This window comes from Triturus cristatus, chromosome 11 (genome assembly GCF_964204655.1).
Source record: "Triturus cristatus chromosome 11, aTriCri1.1, whole genome shotgun sequence".
Classification (NCBI taxonomy): Eukaryota; Metazoa; Chordata; class Amphibia; order Caudata; family Salamandridae; genus Triturus; species Triturus cristatus.
Genome location: NC_140594.1, coordinates 1,121,776,884 through 1,121,804,883, shown reverse-complemented (window position 1 = coordinate 1,121,804,883; position 28,000 = coordinate 1,121,776,884). Strand labels below are relative to the sequence as shown.

Here is a 28,000-nt window from a genome sequence, read left to right as displayed (position 1 = left end):
AGCACTTGCATTGTCTTATGTGCTCTTCTTGTTCTTCAGAGCTTCGCTCCTACGTGCAGGGGCTCCTGGATTTTCTGCGGCTAGCCGAGGAGTTCTTGCGCAACAATGTGGATTTCTCCTTCTTCACTCAGACCCTTCCACAGTTCATGGAGCAGATGTACCACCAAGTCTTTTCAGCCCGTGTCCGCAGGGATATTACAGGTACTACCCATTCCATGCCTTTGCTTTTCTGTGTCCAGCTTTGCTATTGAACACCCCATTTGTGGATTTCCGGGGAATCTCACAGAATGTTAATGTAATTCTGCAGAATTCTGTGAAATTAAACTCCACCAATTCTGCCAACCTCTAGACTTAATTTGTGAGGACTGAAATCAGCTAATAGTAGCTGGTCCCTGCAGATAGTAATTGTTACCTTGGCCTATATATACATCATAATTGCCCACTGAATTTTATTTGTTCGGAATTATGTAGTGTGTTAGAAGAAAAGTTTTTTTTTTATACAAAAGCACTGGGTAGACAATCGTTTATTGACTGCTGTTACATTTTTCAATGACGTCTGAGCTATTCACCATGCCACTACCCTCGGCAAGCCTTGGAATGCTCAGCCATGCTACACTGATGATTAATTAGTAAATTGGTGTACTTGGTGCTCAGATTTGAGATCAGTAATTCGAGAAATCTCAACATTTCTGCATACAAAGGCCCTCATTGTTACAATATGGTCCCCATTGCCCCTTTCTGGCCAGGAACTCCTGAAGCAGTTCACAAACAGTAGACGCTACTCTTTCCCATACAAGCCTTAAAAGTCACTCAAGACCAATATCAGTGCCATGAGCATTGTGTATAAAGTATATGAAACCATCACTAGATACTGGAGATCCCCAGCTTTCCTCTATTTAGCAGCCATCAACCTGGCTCCAGTAAAAGAGATGAACCTTGGGATTTTACTCCAAAATCTGAGATATCAATAGGGGTGGGTGGTAAACTCCGCTCCTCCGGCAGAGTTCGTGGAGTTTCTCCCACTACGTGTTGCGCTTGGAGTGCGGAGTTTCGGCAAACTCCGCCAACCGCCATGTGGGGGAGTTCTTTCTCGCATGTGGCTCACCAACATTAAGTTGGCGAGCGAGGAAATTGAGAACTAGACTGCCTCCTGGCAAGGTTTCTCAAGGTAGGCGGTTCGCATTGAGAAAGTTGTCACTCGTGCTGAGAAAGCTGCCGCTCAAGTAGAAAATCTTCTCAGGCGGCAGAAAGAAGCACGTTGGATGCCACGTGGTATTATTCACACTGATTATTCAGCCCAGAACAAGCTCCCGGTGCTAAAAATCAGCACGAGCAGCGCATCGTACCGAACTCCGCTGCTCGTGTAGTCTCGCAGAGTTTTTAGGTAAATCTGTGGAATTCCGTGGAGTAAAACTCTGGGTGCCTGATTCACAAAGGCAATCTGAGACAAAAGTCTTACTTTACGACTTTTGGTATTCATCGAGGTCATTTATGAGTCGGATCTTTTTGTCTGCAGTTGGAGCCGGAATCTCCGGCTTGGGCCATACTCTCCGCACCTGAGCCATACTCTCCAACTCAGGTTGGGTGAAGTGCAATTTTTACAAAAAGGAACATGTGAAAAATGGTAGGAGAGGTCATGAAAATCAGTTTGGGCAGAGAAAAGGGTGTGGTCGGACACTACATCATATTCCAGAAATGTTTGCTCCTTTAGATCATGGTACATGCAGTCCAAAATTTGCTCTCCACTTAGTGTTGACTGTAGTGTTTATACTAAAGTCAACACTGAGGGGAGCGCAGATTGTGGACTGCATGTACCATGATGCAAAGGAGCAAACTTTTCTGGGATATGATGTAGTGTCCGGCCACACCCTTTTCCTATGTGAATAGCAAAAGTTGTAAGTGACTTTGTGAAGTGGGCCCTGAGAGTTCTGTCCATCCCAGATAGCAGATAAATGTTGGATCTCTGTGAAGGCAATGCAGCTATATGATTGGATGTTGTTCACAAGTTTTCAGAATGTGTACTTTCACATGGCCAACAAAAAGGAGTATTGCCAAAGTACATTACTCCAGTGGCTTCCATTTCACAATGAATTCTGGTCATAGAATGCTTTCGAAGGGTCTCTCTTCAGTTGGCGGCCATCTTTAGCTTCAGTAGGTGCCTGGAGTATATCTTTATCCATATCTGGATTATTGCTGTATCAAATCAAAACTTCTGGTGAAAATTTAGGGGCTCATGGAGAGGTTAGAGGAACTGGAGAAGTGCTGTAAAGCAGCACGCATGTACCCCTGCGAAACCCAGAGGTCCACACCTCATTGAAAGGAGGGGATACTGCCCAGTTTCCATCTGTGGAGCCTCAGATGGCTTTGCAATCAGAAACTTTTCCCATTAGCCTCTTTGCCACTGGTCTTTGGTATCAATGTGTCGGAAGCTTGTCCTAGTCTGGGACCACCATGCAATTAATCAGCATTGCAAATTAAGCGGCGTGCAATTAGTTAATCCTATTAAGTACCATGGTCATTTGGGAGGCATACGACTGGCATGGGAGTTTTACTGGATAAAGAACTGTTGCGTTAATTCAGTATGGCGTATTAGCAGGCGCGTGTATTCTGTTGGGCCAATCGACTGCACCGTTGTTGATAGGGAGTCTAATTGGCTCAGACATTCTAATTTCAAACTAAATGGTGCAGGAATTCCAAAGGACTGATTAATTGCGGTGCCACATAATTGAGACTGGTCACTCTAATGAGAAACGTTACTGATATGGTAAAGTTCTGGAAAAGTTCCAGACACAGTAGTTTGCATAGGCTAATTTACTGGCAATCTACTTTTGATATTCAGTTGTTCCAACACAATCATTTTTATTGTCATGGTGACTGAACAACAGTTTTGGTGTGCATACCAACTGGCACAGCGGTTCTGATGGCGGGTTTTCAGGCACTACTGCTAAGGTGGCACATTGTCACATACTCGCACCCTGCTAGACACATACTGCCACCTCTGTGGCATCCTTGGGGGACCCACACACATGCACAACATTACCAGTTCACCCCCGCAGGGGCTGCCCCAGCTCATATACATTTATAATAATCCTATATCCTACACACAATCACACACACAGGCACACTTAGAAGCATAGATACACACACACACACACACAAAGAAAAAAATATCTAGTTGAGCTCCCCAGTCCCCATAATGTGACACATACTTGTGTGCATGCACAGCCACAAACACAGGCACAGACACACACACACACACACACACACAAACAAAAACACACCATCCCAACTCATCTCTCTGAAGCTGTGTTCCCATGAACACACATATTCAATACACACAGAGTAACACCCACACACATATGCACTCTCTTCCTATTAAACACCTGTAACCCTGCCTTCAGGCTTATCCCTGTTGTGTGCACCTCACAATCGAAGCTTCTCCTGTCTTTAAACGTGGTTTGTGTTGCTTTATCACAAACCAAGAAAGCTGCTCAATGCAACATAAAAAGGGAAATCACACTTACCCAGAGATCAATGTACAACAACTACTGTGTCGATTTCATCGCCTGATGCAGGTGGATTTCCCTTGCAATTGATATGTTCCCATGCTATGCCAAAGGAAAGGGGCACATTACACATTAATGTCAAAATAATCAAAAATATTAGCATCAGTTCCTAACTTTCTTACTATCCAACTCCTTATGCTAAACAGAAAACATCTTCCCTGGTTGGATTGTAGTGGGGATACCATGACAGACCCCCAAACACCCCACCCCGCAAAACCAGTTTCTGCCTTAATCAAACTTACAGAAATACTCTCCGGCCTTCTGAATGTGGGAGTTGTGATGAAAAGTCCTTCATAGAATTAACATTTGCTTGTTGTAGTAACAAAAACCTATTTACTTTACATATCTGTTAAGATATATGTTGTTTTGCTGCCCATACTTGCAAAGTATGTACTCAAGTGATGCCTTAGAATGGGGTGGCCAATGTAGACCCAGAGGGCCGGATCCAGGTCAAACTTTTAGGATATTCACACAAGATCAATTTACATAAAATGTATTTCAGTGCAAACAATGAGCAGAATTAAATTCTAGCTTGGATTTGGCGGTCCTAGGCATGCATCAAAACACCCCTCCGCAGACCATGTTACTCTACCAAGGGATGGTGCACCCCAAAGTTCACATTAACAGGGGAACGGGAAGGTAATAGAACTCAAGGAGTCCCTTCTTTGTGTCTAGTGCTCACATCGCCCTGGCTTGGCAGAATAGAGCATTTAATTCTAAGTTTATCTTTCCTGTTGAGTTGGATTGCATTAGATCTCTTTTTCCCAAGCCCAGCGCCAAAAGACTTACGCCTACCTACCTATAGGGCTAGTCATCCTATGTTATATATGTATATCATTGCCACAGCCCTAGTGAGTTAGCGGTCTATCACATTGTGCTGTTAGAAGGTCACCACATTTATAACACAATAGAACAACCCTTCTAAAGTTTCCTATATCCCACAGGCTTTGGAGAATACATGGGAGTCCATGATAGCTTCCTGTACAAAGTGGTCCATGCTTATCTGCCCACCATCCTCCAGGGGTGCCTCACCCCAAATTCTGTAGTCTGCCACCAGCATTATACCATGCATTTCATAAACACACTCTTCCCTACTCAAGAGGGTTGTTTGGTCTTCATGCCCTGGTGCTAGAGTCGCTGCTGCCCTCCTCTCTCCCTCAACTCTATTACTGAATTACTTATTCTTTTACTAAAGAGCAGATGCAGAAGGACACGTCCTCAGAAGAAGCCCGACGGCCGATGGCCAGAGATGCTTCATTCACAACCCCCAGACCTGGGGAGGACGAAGAGAGGTAAGAAGCTTCAAGTCTTACAGAAGAAATGTGGTTCGAAGGAGGGCTCAATCCGTGGTCCATCTAGCAGCCAGTAAACGAGTAGACCCTCTGATAAGATAGCACCTAGTGGGTCTGATCTCTTTTACCAAGTGCTACCAATGTACAGATAAGAGGTACAAATGAGCAGTGTGGTATCAGCATATCATTGTCAGAAGTTGCCTGACATATATATTGTGTCCTGAATATTGTCTACTAAAATATTGCCCCAGTCTAGTTAAGAACAGAACATCTGGGGAGAGGAGTTGGTCTAACGGCTAGGGCGGTCGACCTCGAATCTGGGGAACTGGGTTCGAGTCTCGACAATGACGCTGAACATCTTGGGATTCTGGGCAAATCACTTAATCTCCCCGTGCCTAACAAAAATGAATGCATGTGCGTCCGGATGTAATGTAACCGGTGCTATTTAAAGCGCTCTGATACCCGATTCGGGTCAGGTTTGTGCTATATAAAAACTCTACAAAAAAAAAACATCTACACCCAATGGAACAGAACAATATTGCCTTGTACAGTTATCTGACATAAAAGTTTAGGCAGTGTAATAAACCACGGGTCTGGCAGAACCATTACTAGTTGTTAATGTGATTTAGTCATCCATTTTAGGAAGATATTTCAAAACAGCAGAGAAAGATGACATCATCTGTTCAGGCTTGCACACATTGGTCATCTGGGGGTAGCTGCCACTTGACCTCAACTTATATGGTTCCATATTTTTCCCCCTAGAACATAGCCACTCCTTGGACATCCTTCTCATGATCCATTTAAGTTAAATACATGTACGTTCAGCTTCACTGGAGGGAGGCGCTATCTATGAGCGAAGTTCCTAGGACATCTGAATTCATTGAATAAATTAGTAAATAAGGCTTACCACTGCATATCATGGACTTGCCCCATGATCTAGATTAGAACGTAATTCTCACTGCAAATTGGTGGCACATACATTGATGCTCGATAGTAATTAAACTATTAAATCTTAGGTGAAAGACTTAAATCAGTGCATTACTGTGAGAGATTTGCTTGTTGGTTGACTTGGGTGTGAGCCCTGGTCAAGCATCAGTAACAATCCCTTGTAGGATGAACCACAAAAAGTCTCTAAATTACCCTGTGCTTAATCCTGGCTTGGCACAGAAAGCAGTCAGGCTTAACTTAGAGGCCATATGTAAAGTATGTATGTAGCAAACAAACAGTAATAAGGTGAAAATACAATGCAAGAAAAATCCCACACCAATTTAGAAAAATAGAATACATTTTAGTGGATTATTTGACACCAAAATAGCAAAAATCCAATCAGTGCAACCAACGTTATAAACTTTTAAAGCACGTGGCACCTAGCACCAACCTCAGACATTGTGCAAGAACGTGTCAAAGTCGCAAAATATGACTGACTGCAATGGAGCACAATTCGGATAGAAGAAGTGGATCAGGCCCGGTCAGCGTTTACCTTCGGACTTTGAAGAAATTTTGAGAAAAATGTTCTGAGAAGGTAAAGTTCAGCTGGTCAAGGCTGCAAGCGGTGTCTGAGAAGGGAGCATCTTCGTCGGGGAGCCTTGGGTCGAAGCTGCTGTGAATATTTGTACATTTTGACTCTTTTTTTGGAAGTAAAAATCCCCAGCGGGATGAGGCAGAAGGTTGTAGCCGAAGACCCTTCCAGTGGCTCGTATAGCCCTTTAGCAAAGAACCGCTAAACAGTATTTGCTGCAGCAGAGAAGAACATAGAGGGATAAGCCACAAAGTCAATCTGACTGGTGACACACCTCAGGCAGATAGGCAAGCAGGTTGGTCCCGTTCTCTTCTTGGTTCTCAGATCAGTTTTCGGCCAAACATTTTTTAAGTCCTCAATTTTAGGTTTTGGCCATCTGGGCACCATAAGCAACACAACCAAGGGTGCAGGGCTAGTGGGACACCACTTTGGTGTTCAGAAATCACTCAGAATGGGACCAGGTGTGGGTTCAAAATGGTGGGAGCCTTTAGTGTCCCTGTGACTTTGAACAGGAGACCAGCACACTAGCCCCTGGAGTCACTCTTTTAGTCCTGGGTTTTGGTGAAGATGCAGTGCTCAAACAACAGGGCTGGCCTCTGAGGATTTAAGGCAGGCTCCATTTAGCAGATCAGCCCTTCAAGGTACAGCAATGCAGCCTTGCAGAGTGAACAGCAGTTCACAGCAGCAGGCAGTCCTCTGAGAGCCCTTCCGCAGGTCCAGGACTGAACTGAGGAGTGGGCCTAAGAGTCCTATTTGTATACCTGGTGCCCTTCCTGAGGAAGGTGGGAGAAGCTTCTAGAAAGTATCTTTAAAGTGCATGGATTTTCCTGACTCACCTGCCCTGGCTCTAATCTGGCTACAGTGACAATGTAGAGGTGTTAATTCCTTTGTGTGACACACACAGCCTATTCAGTTGCAAGTGGAGCAGTGCTCAGCTTCACTCCCCCCACAATTCTGCCATCAGGTGGCCCACTCAGGCACATCTATAATCCGTCTATTGTGTGACTGTCTAGGAGAAATTCACAAGCTATAACTGCCAGTTACACCCAGTCATGTGACCAAAGATAAGCTGCAGGCATAAAAGTGCTAAGGCAGGTAGATGGAATGCCAACTTTCTAAAAGTGGAATTTTCAGATTTGTAATTAAATATCCGACTTTACCATAAAAGATGATTTTTCATTGCAATTTCATCGATATGAAACATGAACTGGCCACCTGGTCCCAAACAAAAGTTAGCACTTATTAAATGTACTAAGGCAACCCAATGTTATCCTGTGGGACAGATAAGGCGCACAGTAGTGAAAAACAAATTTTGGAGGTTTTCGCTTCCACTGCATGTACAATCTAAAGGGATGTGCCCAACCTTTTAATTACAATGCCCCCTGCCAAAAGGGCTACTTAGGGCCTACCTTAGAGGTATCTTATATGCAATGAAAGTGAAGTTTAAGGCATGGCTAGGGGGTCATATTGGCAAGTCGAAGTTGTAGTTTAAAACTGCATTCAGGCTGCAATGGCCAGCCTGGAACATGTTTTAAGGTGTTACTCCCAATGTGAGGAGGAAGCCCAATGATGAAGCATGTCACTCTCGGGTGAGTGAGGGTTCTCGTCCTTATAAAGGATCACTTTCTGCTTTCCTTTTTCTCTCACTACACAACCTCCGGTTCACGAGAGATGTCGTTTTTGTGAGTTTCACTTAAGTGGGTGGCACAATCAGTGCTGCATCCCACTAATAGCATTTAATTTAAAGGCCCTGGGTTACGGTATACCACACTACAGTGAACTCATACGTTAATTGTATATGCCAATCTGGTGTAAGCCAATTAAACCATGTTTAGGGGCGAGAGCACAAGCACTTTAGCCCTGGTTAGCAGTGGTAAAGTTGACAGAGTTCTACGGCCAAGAAAAACACATTTCAGCAACAAAATGGAGGTAAGTAGTCAAAATGTTTGGGAAAGACCACCCTAAGGCTGACAGATCTAACAAGTACAATACAATCTCACTACACAGGCATCATCAATGCATATTAGCATAGGGCTTGTCTGACTCCATTGCATTCAAGGCGCAGCCTGAGATCAAACATTTTTAATGCTGCAACAATCAATATATGTAAACAAACAACCGCCCATTCTTGTCAGCAACAAGGAAGCTACAGACGGCATTGTTTGGATACTTCATAGTAGATTTTAAATAATAGCCATCTCAACGGTATTTATTTTATTGACCACAAAAGAAGGAGACATTGTTAGCACTGCAGGAAGTCAGAGTAACCGTAATTGTTGTACAGGATCTCATCAATAAACACATGAACCCACTGAGCTTTCTTACTGGGATTCAAAGCAGCGCAGTGGCTGGTTAGATGTAGTTCTCTTCAGAGTCTACATTAAGCCTAAGATTATTGATTATTGAAAGCTATGCATAGGTGATTACAGATCTCTGCAGCTCATGCATTACTCTTGTGAGTAATATACTCTAATCGATCACAAATCGATCTCCGCAGCAGGTGGGTCATTCGCAGGAACATTTTAAACCAGCAGATACACTTGACGGGCAGATGCTTCTAATGAGCTAGCTCAGTGAGTTAATGTTCTGTCCGTGAACAACATAAAACTCATAGGTCGAATCTTGTGCAAAAGTCTATTTTTTATTCCTCTAGGGTGTCACTTCCTCATGGGCAAGTCTAGCTTTTTTTTTAAGCAAAGGTCATAGCCCTAGGCTGAAGTCCTCACTGTCATTTTTCCTTCTACTGTTACACCAGCTGAAACTAGTTCTACTCCGCGACTCCGCCTTCGACGTTGAGGCGTATATGTTGGGCTACTGCACAACTGACATGGCTGTTGCATGCTGGGGTCCTAGCAGCCATTCACTGCTTGTACCACTGGGTAGCACACATAAGCACTGTAGAATGCACACATCCATCCCTCTGCCATCTTTAACCTGTTAGCCATTGGTACCCGAGTCGAGTATCTCCCCACCACATTGGGTGAAAGTGTTGCTTTTTAGCAGATGAGACATCCTGCATCCAGCAGATTCTAAATAAAGCCCTACGTGTTTTTCCCAAAAAGGAAGTTGGAAGAAATTGGATTATTATTTGAATTGGTGACTTCCCCACCACAAGGAAAAATTACAGCACTTGTCAGGGTGAACCCTCAAAGTCACCCAATTAACCTGAGTTCAACCCTCTGGTAGGTACAGCACAGAGCAGAAAGGCTTCCTTTAGAGGTACTATGTGAAATATGTACACAGTCCCTAAACAGTAATTAAGTGGAAATACAAAAGAATAAAAATCCCAAAAAGAAAAATAGACTGCTATTTAAAAAATAAAATGACACCAAGATGACACAAATCGAATGCTGGGAACCGCAGATATGACTTTTTAAAGTTTTAAGTAGGGGTGGGTGTAACTCCTGTAAATCAGTGTAGCTGAATCACACTGAATTACTTAAACATTCAGCAAGATTATGTGTGAATTACGCAAGAAGAGCAATTCTGCATTGAATGATATTTCTTAGTGTAAAACTGCCCCCTCGGGTCCAAAATGGACGCGAGGATGCATTTTGTGGTAAGAAACAGCGCTAAATGCAACATAACACGAATATTGAGCATGAGCGGCTACTCGCGCTCTTTAAATGTGCTCTTAGGGTTGGATTTTGCACCATTTTACTATGACATTTAGCGGTATTTCCAAAATAGAAGCAAGGATGCATTTTACTGTAAGAAACAGCCCGCAATGCTGCATAACATAAATAGCGAGCGTGAACAGCCACCTGTGCTTGCTCAATGTGCTCTTGCATTAGGATTGTGACCCCCAAAGTACCCTTAATTATGCAAGGAGTTGTAATCGTATAATTATAGGTAATTCTGCGTCAAAGAAGTAATGCAGAATTACAGCAACTACTCCAATTACTCCGGCATAATGAAATTCCACCCAGACCTAGTTTTAAGTAGAAATAGTGGCAAGCTTCCCCCTGTTGGTTCACATGTTATTTTATTCTTGACATAGAAAACTCCTGTTAATACATTCAGCATTATAAAACCAGGCAATTGTAGCTCCAGGCACATCCCTAAGCTAGCACATCACTTCCGTAGTTAAGAGAAGACCACCATGCCTTTGTCTGGCATTTACTAAGCCACGCAAAGACACTTTGCGTGGTTTGGTAAATACAAAGAAACGCAACGCAGAGCATAGCCCTGCCTTGTGTTCCTCCCGGTCAGGTAGGCTTTACTTAAGTGGAGCAAGGACGTTTCCATGCAAGTGGAGCATGGACGTTTCCATGCATCCACCCATGTACTTAGACACAGACCCAGATTTACAAAGACTTGCAGACCTGGGTTTGCATCAAAATGGTGCCCCTAAATGACAGAGGCGTAACAAGGAGAGGCATCTTTATTTTTCCCTGTTAGTTTCTCTTTCCATGTGTGTTGCATTCTGCAGCACATAGCGAAAGAGAAATATGCCCCTAAAGATAGTTTTTTTGCAGAAAGGTATTCCTTTCTGCACAAAAACAACCCTGCCCTTAATACAGACACCCTTGCACTGTGGTGCCAGGGCAACTGAATTGGCGTTAGGTAGCACACTGTGTGCCAGAGCAAGGAGAGACAAGAAATACTCCATATATTTGTATCTGCTCTCCCCCTTTCACGCAGTGTGGCACAGTAAGTTCGCTTGCTGCGCTGTGGTGTGTGAAATAATAGTAAATGCACCCCTGTGATTACAAGATCTCCAGCAAAGAGCCCCCAAGAGGGCACAGTGGGTCTTGCAGTGCCCACCTTGTGAGAAGCATGACCCGATGAGGAAGCATTCCTCATCAGTGGGTGAGGGTCAGTGCATCCTATGAAGGGTGCCATCTTTGAGCATGTGTAGCCCACCCACCTCAGTGTAGTGTTGTTGAACCAGCAGAAGCTCACTGTTTTGTGCATAGTTACTATGATCTAAAACTCAACCTTAACTTGCTATCTTTCTGAAAAAGATTCTAATGGATCTATTCAAAATATATCTCAATGCTTATCCTTCTCTGTCTTTCCTGGCCCTATTCTAGATGTTCTCTTCTATTTATTTTGAGGAATTGATGAGGCCTCTCTGTCACTGGGTCCACTCTTTACCCATACTGTAAATAAATAAGTAATAGAAAATAACTGTAAACTGTTCAGGAGCTTTCCCATGACTTAAGGAATCTCATAGACTCTCGTATTATATATTTACAGGTAGAGTGTCATGTATAACACCAGACAAATGTATGCACCTGTACTATCTCTCTCTTTCACACACACATACTTACACCACACACCCTCATATACACACAGAAGCCACACCAGGGCATCTATGTATTCAGATTCCAGGTCTGTGCCTTTTACCCATCTTCCCCTAAGAGTGCAGGGCTTTTGGTTAGAGCTGAGAGGAGCCAGTGTGATGGTTGTGGTTGATTCTGGGTCAAACGTTTCTGATAAAGTTATTCACAAATGTTGCTTCTAGTGCATGCTTCTAGGTGACACTGTGCACTCTTCTTTCCATGCACCAGTTTCTCATCAGTGTCCTCCACTCTCACCTTCTTACAGGCCTTTCAAGGCTCGCGGCCTCTCCTTCGAGTCCCTGTTCCAAGGTGTTGGCCCCAGGCTGGAGGACTGGGTGAGCCACCTGAGAGGCCTCAGCACTGAAGAATCAGAGGCCAATGAGATGCCACCAGCTGTGGACACAGATGGTCTGACCATGGAGAAGCAGCTATTCCAGGTAACCAGAAGGACAGAAAGAATGAACTGAGAGAGGGACATAGAAACCTATGAAAACACATGGACTCTAGATAATCAGAAAAGAGAGAATATCATGAAAATTCATTTAATAATTATTGGACTTCCTCAACTCAACTTTTAAACATGACCCATCATATCTGGCCTTGTATATGTTTTACTTGACTGTTGAAGTCATGCAATAACACTTAAGTATGAAACATAGTACAGCAAGGAGAGAAATGCAAGCCCAAAACTTAATGGTGGATTCCGAACTCTTGCGGTGTGTGTGTAAATGAGTAGGTGTCTCCTTACCCTCCATAAATAATCTACCAGACCTTTTCCATTTTCATTTATGAGAGGGAATGACATTTCTTATCGAGAAGAAACAATTATTTTAATAAAGGGCAAACAATGTGGTGGTGAAGACAACGTTTCTTCCTTTGTTAATCCAGGAAACCAGCAAGGCAAGACGTTGTTTGAAAGTGATCTCTTAAAGATTTCCTATAGACAACTCTACTAAGGCCCTGATTATGGGTTCGGTGGAATTCCATGGAGAGATTTTCAGTGACCGGAATTCTCATTACCATGCATTGTTTATTTATATAAAAACAATGTATTTATGGGGGAGACCCATCCACGCCCCTCCCAAATTACTGTAAATGCGCGGTAAAGGCATATGTTGTAAATGCATCTATGTGGTAAAAACATGCATGGTAAAAAATGTGTGGTAAAGGTGCAACGTGGTACAAATCTTGTTGTAAAGGCTGTTTCCCATAGAATTCAACAAAGTATTTTCTGTTCTGAAGGGTTTAATGCTCCCATATACCAGGTGGTAACTGGAAGCATTTGCTTCCTTGCAGGTGTGGGGTGGGCAGGGAGCTTATCGGGGGCGGGGGCTGAGAATAGTTTTGGTGGTGATGATCATTGCCCTCCTGCCAAAGAAGTAAACGTCTTCCCAAGTATCAAGTGGCCATGCTTTGCTGGTGTTGCAGCCAAAGCCTCATGTGATTTTTACCAGCCATGATTACCAAAGACCACTTTAGCCCAGTGAGATTGGTGAACCAGCCCAACCAGGAAGAGGCCGGTGAGACTCATAGAACAGGTTTAAGAAGTAAGTTCTCAAGAGGCCGTCTCTGGGCAACCAGAACCCATTTAAATAGTAGGACCCAGGAGAAGCCTGAATAACCCTTCTGGAGTGGTCACTACATCCTAAAAGCAGTGTCGCGAAGTAAAGACGACTGACTAAAGAAGTGGACATTTGAGAGGAATGACTACAAGGAGGAGTGAGGTCTCTAACCACTGCTGCGGCCTTCTACTGTAGACGCCGTTGCTTCCATGCTGCAAATAAAGCGCTATAAAATAACCACCTGTCTCCGGTCTGGTCAAGGCTTTAAGTGTGCCAGGTCCATCCAGGTCTCATACCTGGTGGTAATTAAAGACCGACATTGAAAAGGGTCCCTCTTGGGCCCTATATCATTGGTCTTAATGTTACAGGTAAAAACAATGATCGATTTTTGATGGTCATGCATTCTTTGTCAGAGGTTTAGTCCCTGTATATATTTTCCATGTTTTGTTTAATCTTACTTTTCTTAAGAGTTGATTCCAGGACCTTGTTATTTTATACTGTTTTCTGTGTAGTATATTGCTCTTGTGAAGTGCTTTATATTAAGCAGTCAAGGATCATTGACAAAGCCAATAGTCCTGCCGGGTTTTAGGTGCATGTCAGTTGCTGTGTTTTATATCTGGATGCAATAACAGAAAACTCATAGAGGCACCAAAATACCAGCTGGACGGTACACTATGGGAATCCTTTACATTTAGTTTACGTGTTTAAGCCACGCCCTTAATTACACAGACCACGCCTCTTTTGGAGAACTCGCCACTGTTTTCATTTCACTTAAAGCCCTGGGTCTGATACTTCATCCTCTCAAGTTAAATTATTTTCCTAAATGCGTATAGATTAAAAATGAAGCCACGTGAACTCGAGTAGAATTGCAGCCCATAGCTGCTCTATATTTATTATTGTTGTTTCTCGTTGCCCCTACTAATGTCACCATTTACAGTACCAACATGACTACTAACCATCACACTCATACAGGTATGACAAACCAGATTATTCCAGACCCCAAATACTATAAGAATATATTAGGCAACAGATAACAGTCATTTATAATGTAGCCTTAGTTAATAAACAACTGCTGTAAACAGTGCCACCATGTGACAAACTTTTATAAGTACAGGTGTTGACAATTAAGTGCTAGTACTGAGCCCCGGAAACCACCGGCTCAAATTGAGCACTGCACAGGCGATAGCAAACAGTTGGCAAACTTATTTTTGCAGTATAAATTAACAGTATAGTGAAGTGGGTGTGTGGGCACTTACTGCACCAAAATTATATATTGCTAAGACAATGCTACTTTAGTTCGATTTTGTTTTCTGTAGTCAGTCTACCTGTGTAAGCTCAATGTTCTGATTAAAAATATCACAGCAGCATCCTGTATTCCATACAGATGTGATGCAAAAGTGGTTTAATAGAGAACATGGCAGAATACTGGATAACGCCTCTAAATGCTAACAAAGTTCCATAGATATAGATTTGGGGTTTATGCTAAGTGTTTAGAATAATACTAGAAGCTCCTGGCAAGGGAAAGTGCTTTTGATTACAAAATAAATTGTGTAAGAGTATGGATGTTATGAAACAAAGGGAATCACAGATAAAAATGCTTCTTGCCTCATAGGTGGATGATACGTCACTGGAAGAGCTGAGAGGACAGGGATGGCTGAGCATCCATAGATTGAGACAGGAACTGACTACAGAAGGACTCGCTGAAGATGTCGGCCATCTTGAAACGCCAGCTGCAGAACAGTTGGACATCCCCGTTCTCAACGGTAAGGTTAGTTCTGTAGCAGTTTTAACAGGAGGTAGCGACACACTGGATACCAGTGGCAGAACCCAGATCTAATCAATCAGTAAGAATAAATCTGGCATTGCATGACATGTTTCATCAGTCTCTCAGACTCATGTACAGAGCATTCTGCCTCTGGCAGTCCCAGTCCTGCGGCTGCAGCGAGGTGGGATTCAACTGCAAAATCAAAAATATTGAATTGTGAAATGCCTGTTTTCTTATTGGACATGACTTTACCCTCAGGGATTGGGGCAGGATATCAGGGTCAAGAGACTTTAGGGGTCCTTTAGTATTTGGTGGAGTAGGGGGTGATGTAAAGTGGCAGTACTTCTGCCCTGCTTAGAGGTTGGAGGAGGAGCATGTGTCTGCCCATGGTGCCTCAGCCTAGCTTCACTACCAGAAACCCTTAATCTGCTGGAAGTTCTGGAGTTTGAGCCATGTCCAGTGCATGAACAGCAAAGAAGGACTAATGCAATTAACCCATAGGATGAGGGTGCCAAGTGACAATGTGATGCCACACATTATCCAAACCCACTCTGGATTCTTTTAATTAAGAGTATTATTTTAGATACTCAACATGGATCTGGGTATTATTCTCTGTAACAGCCTAGAGGGACAGGTTTGTGGATCTACCAACTTGTAAAGGCGTAGGAAGGAGCATCACTCACCTCTATTTGCAACAGTATTTGAGGGGTGCCCTGGGGCATTAGCAGGCACTATATATGGAACCTGCTCCCTACACTCCTGTACCAACCACAACAAGGTGGGGAAGCAGCACCAGCTCCCTAGGCGGGCCATCAATGATTCGTTCGCTGTGTCCACGAGTCCGATTACCAATCAATCTTGCCGAGCGGGGATGGTGAGTTGTAGCGCAGTATTACCACACGGGAGCAAATGCACCTCTGATTTATGATTTTCAATCCTCAGAGAAAATCAGAAAGCAGAATAGCCAATGGGATTTGTAAGAGTGCCTTGCCAAGCACAAGGCGAGGATGAGGGGATGCAATAAGACGACACAAAGATTTAACCTGGGTATCTCCCTCTTTAGGGATACTGCTGAGGCTCCCAATCTGGAAGTCATAATTGAAACAGAAAGCAAAGGAGTTTTTTACTTCCTAGCTAATGTGGGTAGTGGGCCTTAGTAGATGTTTTGTAGACTAAAATAAATTCCAAAATGTTTGTATACGACGCGCTGTGATGTGCTGGACAGTGTGAGGTGAGATGCAAAGAGGGGTCACGGAGTAAGATGTAAAATACGTATAAGCAACAGGAGTAAACCCGTAGACCTAGTTGAGATCTGGGTGAAGTAGTGTATATGAACAACAATATCTCAACTGTTATTATTACAATATAACAAACAAATGATGGACGGAATGCTGACAATGCAGGCATTCTCCCCCAGTCAAGAGATCTGGGTTAAATCCATCGTTCTTTTGCCCACTACGCCACCCCAGTTCAGACATGGCCATATGCAAATCAGTCTTGACCCTGTGCCTCATGGGAACAGTCCAGTCCGAACTGCCAAGCCATGTCTTCCCTGGACCGGAATCAAGCATCCTAGGACCGGTTTCTGGCTATCAGCCATCATCAGCCAGGATAGCTTGACTCCAGTGGCGTAGTGAGCACGGGACCCACGTCTGGGCATACCCATCCCACTTAGGGCGAAAAGCGTTACAACAAACAAATGATGGACGGAATGCTGACAATGCAGACATTCTCCCCCAGTCAAGAGATCTGGGTTAAATCCATCGTTCTTTTGCCCACTACGCCCCCCCCAGTTCAGACATGGCCACATGCAAATCAGTCTGGCTGGGTTCAAACTGGAATGGCGAGCAAAAAAACGATGGATTTAGGCCCAGATCTCTGTACTGGGGTGAATGTATGACATTGTTCTGCATTCTGTCCATCAATAGGTATTTTTGCATTTGTCACCCCGAGTGAGACGGGTATGCTCAGACGTGAGTCCCGTGCTCCCCATGCCACTGGAATCAAGCTATCCTGGCTGAAGAGGGGTGACACCCCGAAACCGGTCCTAGGATGCTTGTTTCCAGTCCAGGGAGGACCTTGTCTGGCAGTTCTGGCTGGACTGTTCCCATGAGGCACAGGGTCAAGACTGATTTGCATATGGCTGGGTTCAAACTGGAATGGCATGGTGAGCAAAAAAACGATGGATTTAGGCCCAGATCTCTGTACTGGCGTGAATGTATGACATTGTTCTGCATTCTGTCCATCAATAGTTATTTTTGCAATTATTACATTATATACATAAGTAACTCGACGAACTATGTGCACACAAGTGCTCATGACACTCTAGGCGCCGCCTATCGCTGTTTCATTTGTCACCTGCGCCGTCCTCCTAGAGTGTCACGAGCACTTGTGTGCACGTAGTTTGTCAGGTTACTGACATATTTATATGTATATATATTTACAGTGCTGTAATAACTGTTCCCAATTTGTCCGTACCCTTTTAAGTTCATGTTCTCTCTTGTATTGATTCAATATATGATGCCTTTGGCACATTTAACTAAACTATGAGTCTCCCTACCTTCCTTTCTTGCAATGTTTTGTGCATGCTTACCTACCAGTTTTGAAAATAATACTAACTGAGATATCGTTGTTCGTAAGACATAAGATGGCATTGAACAGAAAGTGAGCTGAGAGTGATAGGAAGTGAGCTGTGGATGACAGGAAGTGAGTTGTTGATGAAAGGACATTACCACTGTAGAACTCTCATGACGTTATTTTTGTATGTGTGACTCTCAACAGAATCCAAGCCCTTTGGAAGACCTTCTCGGAGACAAAAGAGAGACATGTCTGGGGCCCTTGTGGACAGAAGGAAGGACTTTACAGGTACGGAGAGTTATGCTTAAATTAGCGCAAGGTACGCAAGTGGTGGGCACACCCCTTCCCTGCCACATGATCAGTATAACCTCTATGGTAAATAAATTTAATTTAGAATACCTTTTTGTCAAATTTTCTGGTGGATCTTCTGAAAATCAGGACACCACTGAGTGGATTAACTGATGTTAATTGACTTCAATGACATTCTCTTACTGAATCCAACATGTCCCTTTTCTGCCCAGCCTGCCAGGCTTTGAACGCGTCTGAGGCGCACGTCAACAAACTCAAGGAGCAGTACAGGTGGATCCTGCAGGTTCCTGAGCCCGAGCTGTCCATGGTATTCCAGGAGGTGAGTAACTGGGCTGCACAGGGTCATATATCCATTTCCCCCCTATCAGAATTCCCAGAGTACTTAAATGCATAGAGAAAGTTCCCCAGAAATAGTGCCTAAAGATTTGAGGATGTTGCTCTAAAATTTCACTCTTTTTCCAATATTATCAAAAATTCTGAAAATGAAATGCAAGCTGACAATTTACAATTTTAAAACAGGAAATACAAATTTACAACATGAAAAGGCTGATTACCATTAGGTTTTAATACTGTCTTAATCCAGAAGCAATTCTTCTTAAACAGGCCCTATATGATGATTGACCACATCGTTATACACCGTGATGAATTTATACACCTGGTGGAAGAGTAGCAACTATCTTACCCTCAAGCCAGCTGAGATCGCAGTGCTCAAACTCTGCTCTATCGCACTGGCAACCCACAGTGCACCCTGAGGGGGGGGGGGGGGGGGGGTTATTTACAACCCACTTGCGCCACCAGCGCATCATTTTTTCCCATATAAAAAGTGACGCCCCAGCAGTGCAAGGGGCTTGTAAATAAGCCCCTGAGTCCTTTGTGATGCCCCTGCCTTCAGCAAAGCTGCCCATAGAAGAATTGTGACTTCAATTCTGCCTCACTTTTTGCACACTTATCACTAGGAGACTGTGGGAAGAAACACCTTCGACTAGGCGGGATGGTAAACTGCATGTACTTATTTATTAAGCTATGACCCTCCACCATGAGAGGTTGGCGCAGTGGTGGAGAGGTGTAGCGCAGCGGCCAGGGCAGCTGACTTCAGAGCACAAGGCTCACGGTTTGATCCACGGCTCCGGCGGCAGCTCAGCTCAGCACCATGTGACTCTGGGCAATAGCTCACTTAATTTCCACAACGGCCCCCAGCACCTTGAGACCCATAGGGGTGAGTAGTTCATTCTTTACAAATACCGGATTTACGATTTTATTTATTTATCTCCGAAGAACCTAACTAGATGGTGTTCTTGAGAGCCAACATCTACACAACCCTTTAGTAGAAGTTGGTAAAATCGTGCAACTTTCTGCACGAGTAATAGTCATACTTTTCATGAAAATTACTCATACTACATAAATTATGTTGGTCCTTATGCACAAAATTCACCCAAGATACTCTCTTATAATATTGCCCATCTTGTTTTTAAAGTCACAGCATTTTCTGCTCGCTAGACATTTTCTGTTTGAAGGAGCCTCCCAGGAGAGAAAATTAAATAGACAACGTCAGTGGTGGAAAAATATAAACTATACAAAATACGCATAACCTGAAAACCAGAAATTAAAAAAAAAACACCCAGCCTTTTCGCTATCATAAAACCTGCATGAACTGTTGAAGATTACTGAGGAGGTTTTTTTTTCACTGGAAAGGCTATTATGGTTTTTGCAGTTACTTCTTTTTTCCTCTTTTTAAAAACTGTATTTCATCATTAGGGTAACAACCTATGTCCTGGAGGTTCCATGCACATTATAAAAGAGATCAGTTCTCTTGTTTGCCAAGCAGCTTACGTGCCAATGGAGGCCCAGTATGCCCACACTGCCTTTTTTTGTGCTTCTGTAATTGGCCTTGCCGAGATCTCGTTACTTATTTTCTCATGATCTTGACAATCTACTCAACAAAGGCTGTTTTAGTTGCTACATTAGTGTTGACTCCTTTCTTATCTCTTCTACCTCCTTTGTTGCTCTCGCACCATCTGGACCGATCCTCACAATCTCTAGCTGTCTCACAATTTCTTGGTCCTACATGAAGGCTTCTTGCTTCATCTAGGACCATTGGTCTTCTCTTTGCTTCCACCCTTGTCTTTCTCTGTTTCAACGCCTCTTATTCCTTATCTCACTTTTACTTGCCCTTCCTTACTTTTCTAGCACTTGACTTCACAGTTTCTCGCTTACTCTGTCAGTTCACAAACTCTTTTGACTTTTTACGTTCTTATCTCGCTGTAATTTGTTTTCACATCACAGTCATCACTCATAACATTGTTCAATCACTCATTCCCATTGCCAAATATAAGTTCCGCTCCCCATTCCCATACCTTTCTCTCTCTTTTATTTCATATCTTGCTCATACTCCCCACTTCCCTCCACCTACGTGCACCTCCTTTATTCCTTCTCAGTGCGCACTCACATGTCCCTTGTCGAGACTTGATGTTTATCATGTTCTATCTACTCACTCTTGCTGTCTCTGGATGTCCATCATTCGTCTCTTGCTTTCCTCCTTGCTCCCGGCAGCATCGCTGACTCATTGACCCCTCTCTCTCTTCCAGATCCTGGTAGATCTTGGCTCAAAAAATGGCAAAGGGCTGTTCCGGGCCCGAGTCCAAGCAAAAGTGGCTGGTAAAGCTATCACCTTCAACAGCTTGGTGGGCCTGGAGAAGGACTCGTTGGACCGCAGTGTGCCGGCTGTCATTGCCACTGCCCTAGATGTGTTTAAGACCTAGGAAGCCACATCTGCTGGGAAGAGAAGAAGCCGTAGCCTGGATCAGATCCAAGATCAATGCTTCAAGCACCAAAGAAACCAAAGAAAGGCCAATGCCATCCAGGTTTCTGGCCTTTGCCAGTCTACTGGAGGGCTGCTTCCATAGCACGCCAAGGAACGGACAGTCTACATAAAGTCCGATGATGTCTGAGCTGGCCAAGGCTGATGAAAAGAGAGTCTATGAATGTTACCATGCTTATCCGTCTCACTTGAACAGAAACCAGGGACCCGGAAGAGGTCTGGAAGAAGATGAAGGCTGTCGTGGAAGTGATGATTCAAACCACCTTCTTTGTTCAATTGCCAAATAGGACAGGATTCAAGACTGGTGAAAATGCTACTTTTCTGATGTTCTCATTGAACATTGACCATACCAAGTTTTCTCTTCATGGAATCCTGCCTGCTGTGCAGTCAGTGAGAGGATGGCGTACAGCCCCATTGTTACCTGAAGTCGCACACTGCCAAGGAGACTCAGATTGGGTTCTAGAAACCTTTGAGGGCAATTTTTCAGAACATTCGAGAAACTGGCAGTCAATGGCCAGGAGACCAAGAATGTAATGGACTTGACACATTGAGGAGCATTCATCACATGATCACGTGCTCCCGTGGCCTTGACTTCAAACCTCAGCGTGCAAGATGTTCTTCTTGACCGTATGCAACAAGACCTATGCAGCTGCATGGTGATGCTCCACGTTTTCTGGTTTCCACCAGGCTTGTCTTCACAATGACTCTCCACAACATTGCAGGCGTGATGATGCACAGAATAGGCGTATGATGTTCTCACATGATGTGGCCTTACGTTAAAGGAGTTTTTGTACCATTATATCAGAGTCTCTAAACCACCTAATCTCTAGCAGGTCTTACAGTAGAGTGTCTCAAGCTGTTGCTAATAGGCTCCTCATATGATGCTTCTTCATCATGAACCAATGGAGGCCATAGATTTGAAATGCTTTCTGAAGGCCACCAATGAAAGTTGACATTTGTGCAGGATCGCTCCACTTGTTCAACCAATGGCAGTCAGACTCGCGCCATATCTTTTGTAGGCCGAAGCATTGGTAGTCCTAGCTGTTGGTTACCTGTACGTCCTCGCTACTGTAGACACCATGACTGAGCAACAGCAAAGGCTGTAATGTCGGCCCCTGAAAAGAAGGCGTCGTCTGCAGGTCCACCGATCACCAGCATGAGTAATTACATGTCTATGTGAAGACTAAGGAGGAAGGTCTGAGCCTCTGGAGTGAGGATGGCTTTATGTGCTCTCTTTAGATATCTCATCATCAACTCTTTCCTCATAGGCCAGTGTAATGATGCATCATTCCCTCGTTCATCTACTCATCGCACTCTGCAAGCAGACATTTGGTGGATGACATGAGATGGACGTGTTTGGTGAATGGACAAAACGGGTGCTCCCTGAGGAGCCAACCACTACTTGAATCAACTCAGCGGCAGCTGGCACATGTAAACGCAGTGGGGCGGTGGGGTGAGAGCGGGGGGAGCGGGGGGAAGTCGACAGATGATGGAATAGGTATATTTAAATAACACCTATTCTGTCATCTGTCGGCTTCGCCCCTGCCACGCCCTACCCCTCCCCAGCCCTCCACCATGTTTACCTGTGCCGGCCACCGCTGAATCTACATCAGGGGTTTCCATCCTTTTCTATGCCCCGCACTCCTAGGAAATGTTTGATTAATGTTCGCACCCCCTACAAAAGTGCATAAAATGCTAATATAAATGATGTCACATACTTTCCCTCTTTGACACACACCGTGAAATGCCATCTCGAACCCCCTGGGGGTGCGGGCATTCCATATTGGGAACCCTTGATCTACATTCTAAGCTGGCCAGTGATACTCATCTGTAGCTGTCCGAGGGCAGAGTCCTGGCTAGAAACCTGACCTTCTCCACATTATGTGCCAGGTGACGCATCACCTGGGCGGGGCGTCTCATGCTTTCATCCGTTCTGTTAACACAGCATCCCTGAGACTTGTCTATGGTGTTGATAAGTGACGTCAATGTTGTACTGTCTGTGCTCACGTGAAAACGCCTACCTGTACAGTCGATTACACTTGAATACACTGCTATTAGTAAGGACCTTGTGTGTGTTCGTGTGTGTGTGTGTGTGTGTGTGTGTGTGTGTGTGTGCGCGCCCCGGTTTTTAAATAGTGACTCGCACCAAAATACTATTTAAAAAACGGGACATTTCTCTGCTTACTTCGCACAGGTGCTAAGACGGGTCCCTATTGGGCTCTCCATTTTTGCCCTCCGGATGAAAAAAAAAATCTTACTATTGCAACAATACCACCCTTCACTGCCTTCAAGGAGACCCGTTATAGTTCTTTCACAGCATTTTCAATGTTATGTACAATGAAGCCAAAGTTGTTACTTATTTATCTTATACAGCTAACAACTGACAAAGGTAATAGTCCGAGCTTGTTGTAGGTGTAATGTTACATGTTGTATTATTTATCTGAATACAATGACAGAAGCAGCAAATTTTTCGGGCGGGAGACTATGGTAAGCATGGATTTTTTAGCTTATGTGTTTTAAGCCACCCCCTAGTTTTTTCATCCCACTTAAAGCCTGGGTACTTCTGTCATGTCACCTGGTCTTTGTAGAGCGCTGTATGAGACTTCAGCACGCTGCCCTGTTTTGGAGCGCTGGGAGGGCACAAGGTGCATGAGTGGTTGAATCGTTGGGTGTCTTGCGCGAGTAGTGATGTTGTCAAGTTACTGCAGCCTCCAAGCCTGCTTGGGTAGTATTTCTGCTACATCTGAAGGCCCTATGTGATGTAGAAGGAGTGAGATGTCTGCCGGTGTAGTTGTCTCATGGGACATGGTTGGGTGAGATACACAGGGTCAGAGGCGAGCTCTGCTTGCTGTGACCCACAACACGCCCGTGCTGTAGTACCTTTCTCCGCACTACTCAGACCGCCTACCTGGGAGGAAGCTGGGCACTGGATGGTTCTGCCAGATGACCAGAAATGTTGGCTTCTAATTGGACAGTAACTGCCCCCTGAAGAAAGGCACTCCCCAAAATGCACTCGGGAAAATGTTTTTGAGCACTATAATGTCATGGGTTTTATCACAGCAAAGAATAGATGCATCCGCAGTGCCCAGAGGTGTTTTTAAAGCTGCTCAACAGGAGACACTTATGTACGACAGCAGCGTGCACAGAGCGAACATCACCAGTAACATACTGCATCTATTTTAAAGTTAGCCTTGCACCTGAGAAATGCCACAGTCCCCGTCCCCCGCCCTTATAGCAGAGGTAGAGATAGGCCTATAGTCACAGCCCATCCCACATCTCAGAGACACAGACCGGCATTCTCTCAGCCCTCCAATCATCTCTGAGGCAGAGACAGGCCTTGTTTCATCCCTCCCCTCATCTCAGAGACACGGACCTGCCTACCTCCTCTGCCCTTTCCGCATCACAGTACCTTTTGTCTCCCTTTCTCCTCCTTCTTCCCCTTCCCCTTCTCAACTTCTGGCATGGGGCAAGCTTTTTAGCCATTTTTGCAAGTTACTAGTTTGGATGCCATTCTTGGCATTGTTAAAGCAAAAACCCAACATCCTATAATGCACATGTTATTAGCTTAAAAATCCATTGGTGTCTGTGTCACACACCTGAGTTGTCGTCTGTAATTCTTCATCTGTGTCTGTTGAGGCACCTGTCATTGTAGTCCTCTTTCTATGACTATGACAGCTGTCAAATAGTCCTACTTTTATGTTGACTGTTACTGCAAACTGTAGTCCTACTTCTTTGTCTATGAACTGTCCCTTTTTTTGGTTTGAGAATCTGGTCACCCTTCACAATCTTCAAAGATAAGATTGTCTGCAGAGTCCGCAGGGAAAGTGGTGAACTATGGATTGGATGCCACAGGAGGTAACAGCAGAAAGTGACATATTTGTAGACAGTCCAGGTGACTGCCAAAGACCTGCTTACTTCTAGCACTAGAAAAGTAAGAATTAAAATTAAGACCAGATTAAATTAATTCGTCTTTGTCTCAGTCTCAAATTCGACAAATGCATTAGAAATTAAAATTCATTCCTTCAGACTTTCTCAGTTGCCCATGTAATAGTGAGTCGGCGGTCACAGACCAATGCCATGTTGATCGGTTTCCACAGGACTAAAAACACACTGGTGGTAGGTGACCTTGATGGACACATTCTCAGCCGAGAGGCCAAGAACCGAATGTGCAGGATGTACCTACCTCTCGGCCTATACTGCTTCCTTAATGCAGGATGGCATCAAGCTGCATTGACTTATCCTTTCATGAGCACTAAAATCTCACTATAAAGTTCACTCAAGTGCCTAGACGTGGTTCTGTGAACAATGAGCGCTGTGGAAAAAAGTATCAGATTAGGAGCACAGAACCTTCCATATCGATTAACCTTAACTGCAAACATCCATGAGTTAAGGCGTCTGATTTTCAGAAAATTGATTGTTTTGTAAATTATTCAGGTTGTATAATTTGTTAAATATGTATATAAGAATATATCAGGCGCAGCATGTCCTTGAAACCCACTTTCTTCCAGTAACCTATGGAAGAGTTGCACTGCCTGACGTCATTTCTTCTTTATTTGTACATGGAATTCTCATGTTTGTGTTTTTGTACACTTTTACCTACAATAAAGATCTTACTATGAAACAGAAAGGAGTAATTTGTTTTTTTTCGATCGGTTACAATTAGGGCTCCCGGTTTTATTGTATTAATATTTCCAACATTTCCATCTGTATTTATCCATATTTATTTTTCAGTCATCCTATTGGTATTTATCCGTATTTATTTAGTGTTTTAATAATAAATGGAGCCATAATATGGTGTCTTTCCACATTTATTTAACTGATAAATATGCACTCATACTTTAAGGCCTGTTAGGTTTTAGCAAATTAAGCAGCCAATATAGCAGAACACAACACCCACATGTAAATATTAGCAAAATTTACAAATATATGTTAACATATGCCTAAGTTTAAGGAAATCCCATGCTGTTTTTTAACTCCCCATGCCGTTGCTCTGTTCAAATGTTGGTTTGGAATTCATAAAAGACAGCATCAAAAATCACTCCAAAAAATTACATTTTCTGTATTTTTCTGCTTTTACAAATAAATACAGACAAGAAACACATTGTTTTCTGTCTGTATTTACCTGTAAACATCAGTAAAAATGGAAAACTAGGAGCCTTAGTTACAATTGAGGCTAACTCCAATGGAGGTTGACCAAAGCAGTTTACCAGCCCGGTCAACAAGTAACATCTTTGGATTCGTGCTCTTTGAGTATGCAGAGATATTTTTGGGGAGAACATGAAATATGAAAAAGTGACAGACAAGTGTGCTGCGCCGCCAGGCCCCCTCTGGGGCAAGGATTTTAAAATCCACAGGCAAAATGAGTTTGCCTTGTATGTATACACCTCTCCCAGTATCAAGGTAGTTTTCTGAATATTTGTTGCAGTCTTGTGCTCTCTTGTTGCATTGACTGGTAGTGGTGAAGAATATATCTGCTTTGAAAATGTAGTTCACTCTTGTTTACATAACAATTCCTATTTAGAAAGTCATCCGCTTAGCTGCTGTGCTTACTCGCCCCACCCCCCTTTCCCACAAGTGTTGAGATATTTATTTCTGATGTTTGAGGCAAATCAGCCTAAAGCCTTCTTCTCTTTTTTTCACATGAGGTATCCAGGTCAAATGTGTGTCCTATTTTACCATACCTTGGGCATTCTTTTTTTTCTATATTTTTTGTGTCCTCATTCTGCCAATACTCTTGTCGGGGTCTACTCTAATCCATCTGGGTCTTACACAGGGGGCTTCTCCGATGACCCTTGAGACAGACAGACATAGTACCCACAAGTGATTTGCTGTGTCCACTTACATCTCCTCACTGCTGTGGAACCGCCCAAAAGAGAGACTGTAGCTGACAGCAAGATTGGCTTAATCATAGCACTCACGTTGCCTTTTCTCTCCACTTTACCAACGGAGCCCAAATTTTCTTTTCACTTGTAGTGTCACAAGCCATGTCTGACTCACTAATAGCATGCGATGAAAAGTATGGAACTCTCAGTGTTCTTCTCACATACATCCAGGTGTTCAGTGTAGCCCTCAAGACCTTTAGTCTGACTTTCTTAAAAAACTTTTTTTTTTTTTTTAATAAATTCTTTTTATTTGCATTTTCACAACAAAACAAATACAATTCACTGCAGAGTGTATAGGACATAATATTGATGACACAGTTCCCCACCATCTCAATGTTTTCCGGAGGACCAAAAGGCGTCCACTCGTCAGTATTCGACAGTTGCCACATATCTCCGCTGCCGCAGCCCCCCCCATACCCCCATTACCTCCCCTACCTCAAGCAACAATTGCAGCGCCGCATGGTCCACCTGGCGCCCGTTTCCTTCCGCCCCACTGCGGTGCAGGTCGCTATTCTACAGTGCTGGGAGCGTTGTGTGAGCCAACCAATGTGTGAATGGCTCCCATATGTCCTTAGGTCGGGAACGTGCCGGCATGAGCTCCCAGTATAGAGTAAGTTGTGTCTGGCAATATACTACACTTTTAATCCATTCCCTAATAGTGGGTGATGTGGTAGCCCCCCAGTGTATCGCGACTTGTCTTTTAGCAAGCAAAAGGAGCATGGCCGGCAGTCTACGGTGTTTAGGCTGTACCATGTGCAAGATCCCCAGTAGTGCAGCCTGCGGGGTGCATGGAATCTGTAGTCCAGTGATCGTGCATACTATCTCCAGGGCCTTGGTCCAGAAGGAGGCAAGCGTGTGACACCCCATGCCATATGCATGAAATCGGCGCCGCGTGCGGCACATTTCCAGCAATTATCCGTGTCTCTCAAGCCCATATACGATGCAACCGGCTGGGGGTGCGATATGTCATGTGTATGTATTTGAAATGGATCAACCGGAGTCTATAGTTGGGGGACAACATCTCAAGCATTTTACAGCAGATATCCCAGTGAGCTTCAGTGATGTCAACTCCCAGTTCAGTACTCCACAGACCGCACGCCGCCGGGGTCACCACTGGATGGTCACTTTGCATGCGTCCATATATGCGGGAAATCAATTTGCGTCCCGATTCTACCTTCAGTACATTCTCCAGCGCCAGCAAACTAGGCGGCGCCGCCGGAAATGTGGGAGATAGCTTCTGACAAGTATGCCGAAGCTGATAATAGAGCAGGGTGTCAATCATCGACGGGGCCTCTGTGTTGCACATTTGCTCCAGCGTAATAAAGCTATCGGCAGGGAAAATGTCCCCCGCCGTGTGAAGGCCGCGCGTCGTCGCGCGTTCTCCAGTTTTCATGTGTTGCAGCGGGGGCCACATGGGATTGC

General features: G+C 44.0%; 1 protein-coding gene across 1 annotated transcript in view; it reads left to right on the top strand.

The window, feature by feature from the left end:
* PRSS56 (serine protease 56) overlaps positions 1–22,110 on the top strand; it is a 63,174-nt gene extending 41,064 nt beyond the window's left edge. The window contains exons 11-17 of the mRNA XM_085634024.1: positions 40–201; positions 4,762–4,858; positions 11,931–12,102; positions 14,840–14,990; positions 17,774–17,857; positions 18,091–18,197; positions 20,464–22,110. Coding sequence (XP_085490150.1) covers positions 40–201; positions 4,762–4,858; positions 11,931–12,102; positions 14,840–14,990; positions 17,774–17,857; positions 18,091–18,197; positions 20,464–20,637 — 947 coding nt within the window. The 3' untranslated portion in view covers positions 20,638–22,110. The remainder of the gene's footprint in view (positions 1–39; positions 202–4,761; positions 4,859–11,930; positions 12,103–14,839; positions 14,991–17,773; positions 17,858–18,090; positions 18,198–20,463) is intronic.
* The last annotated feature ends 5,890 nt before the right edge of the window (positions 22,111–28,000 follow it).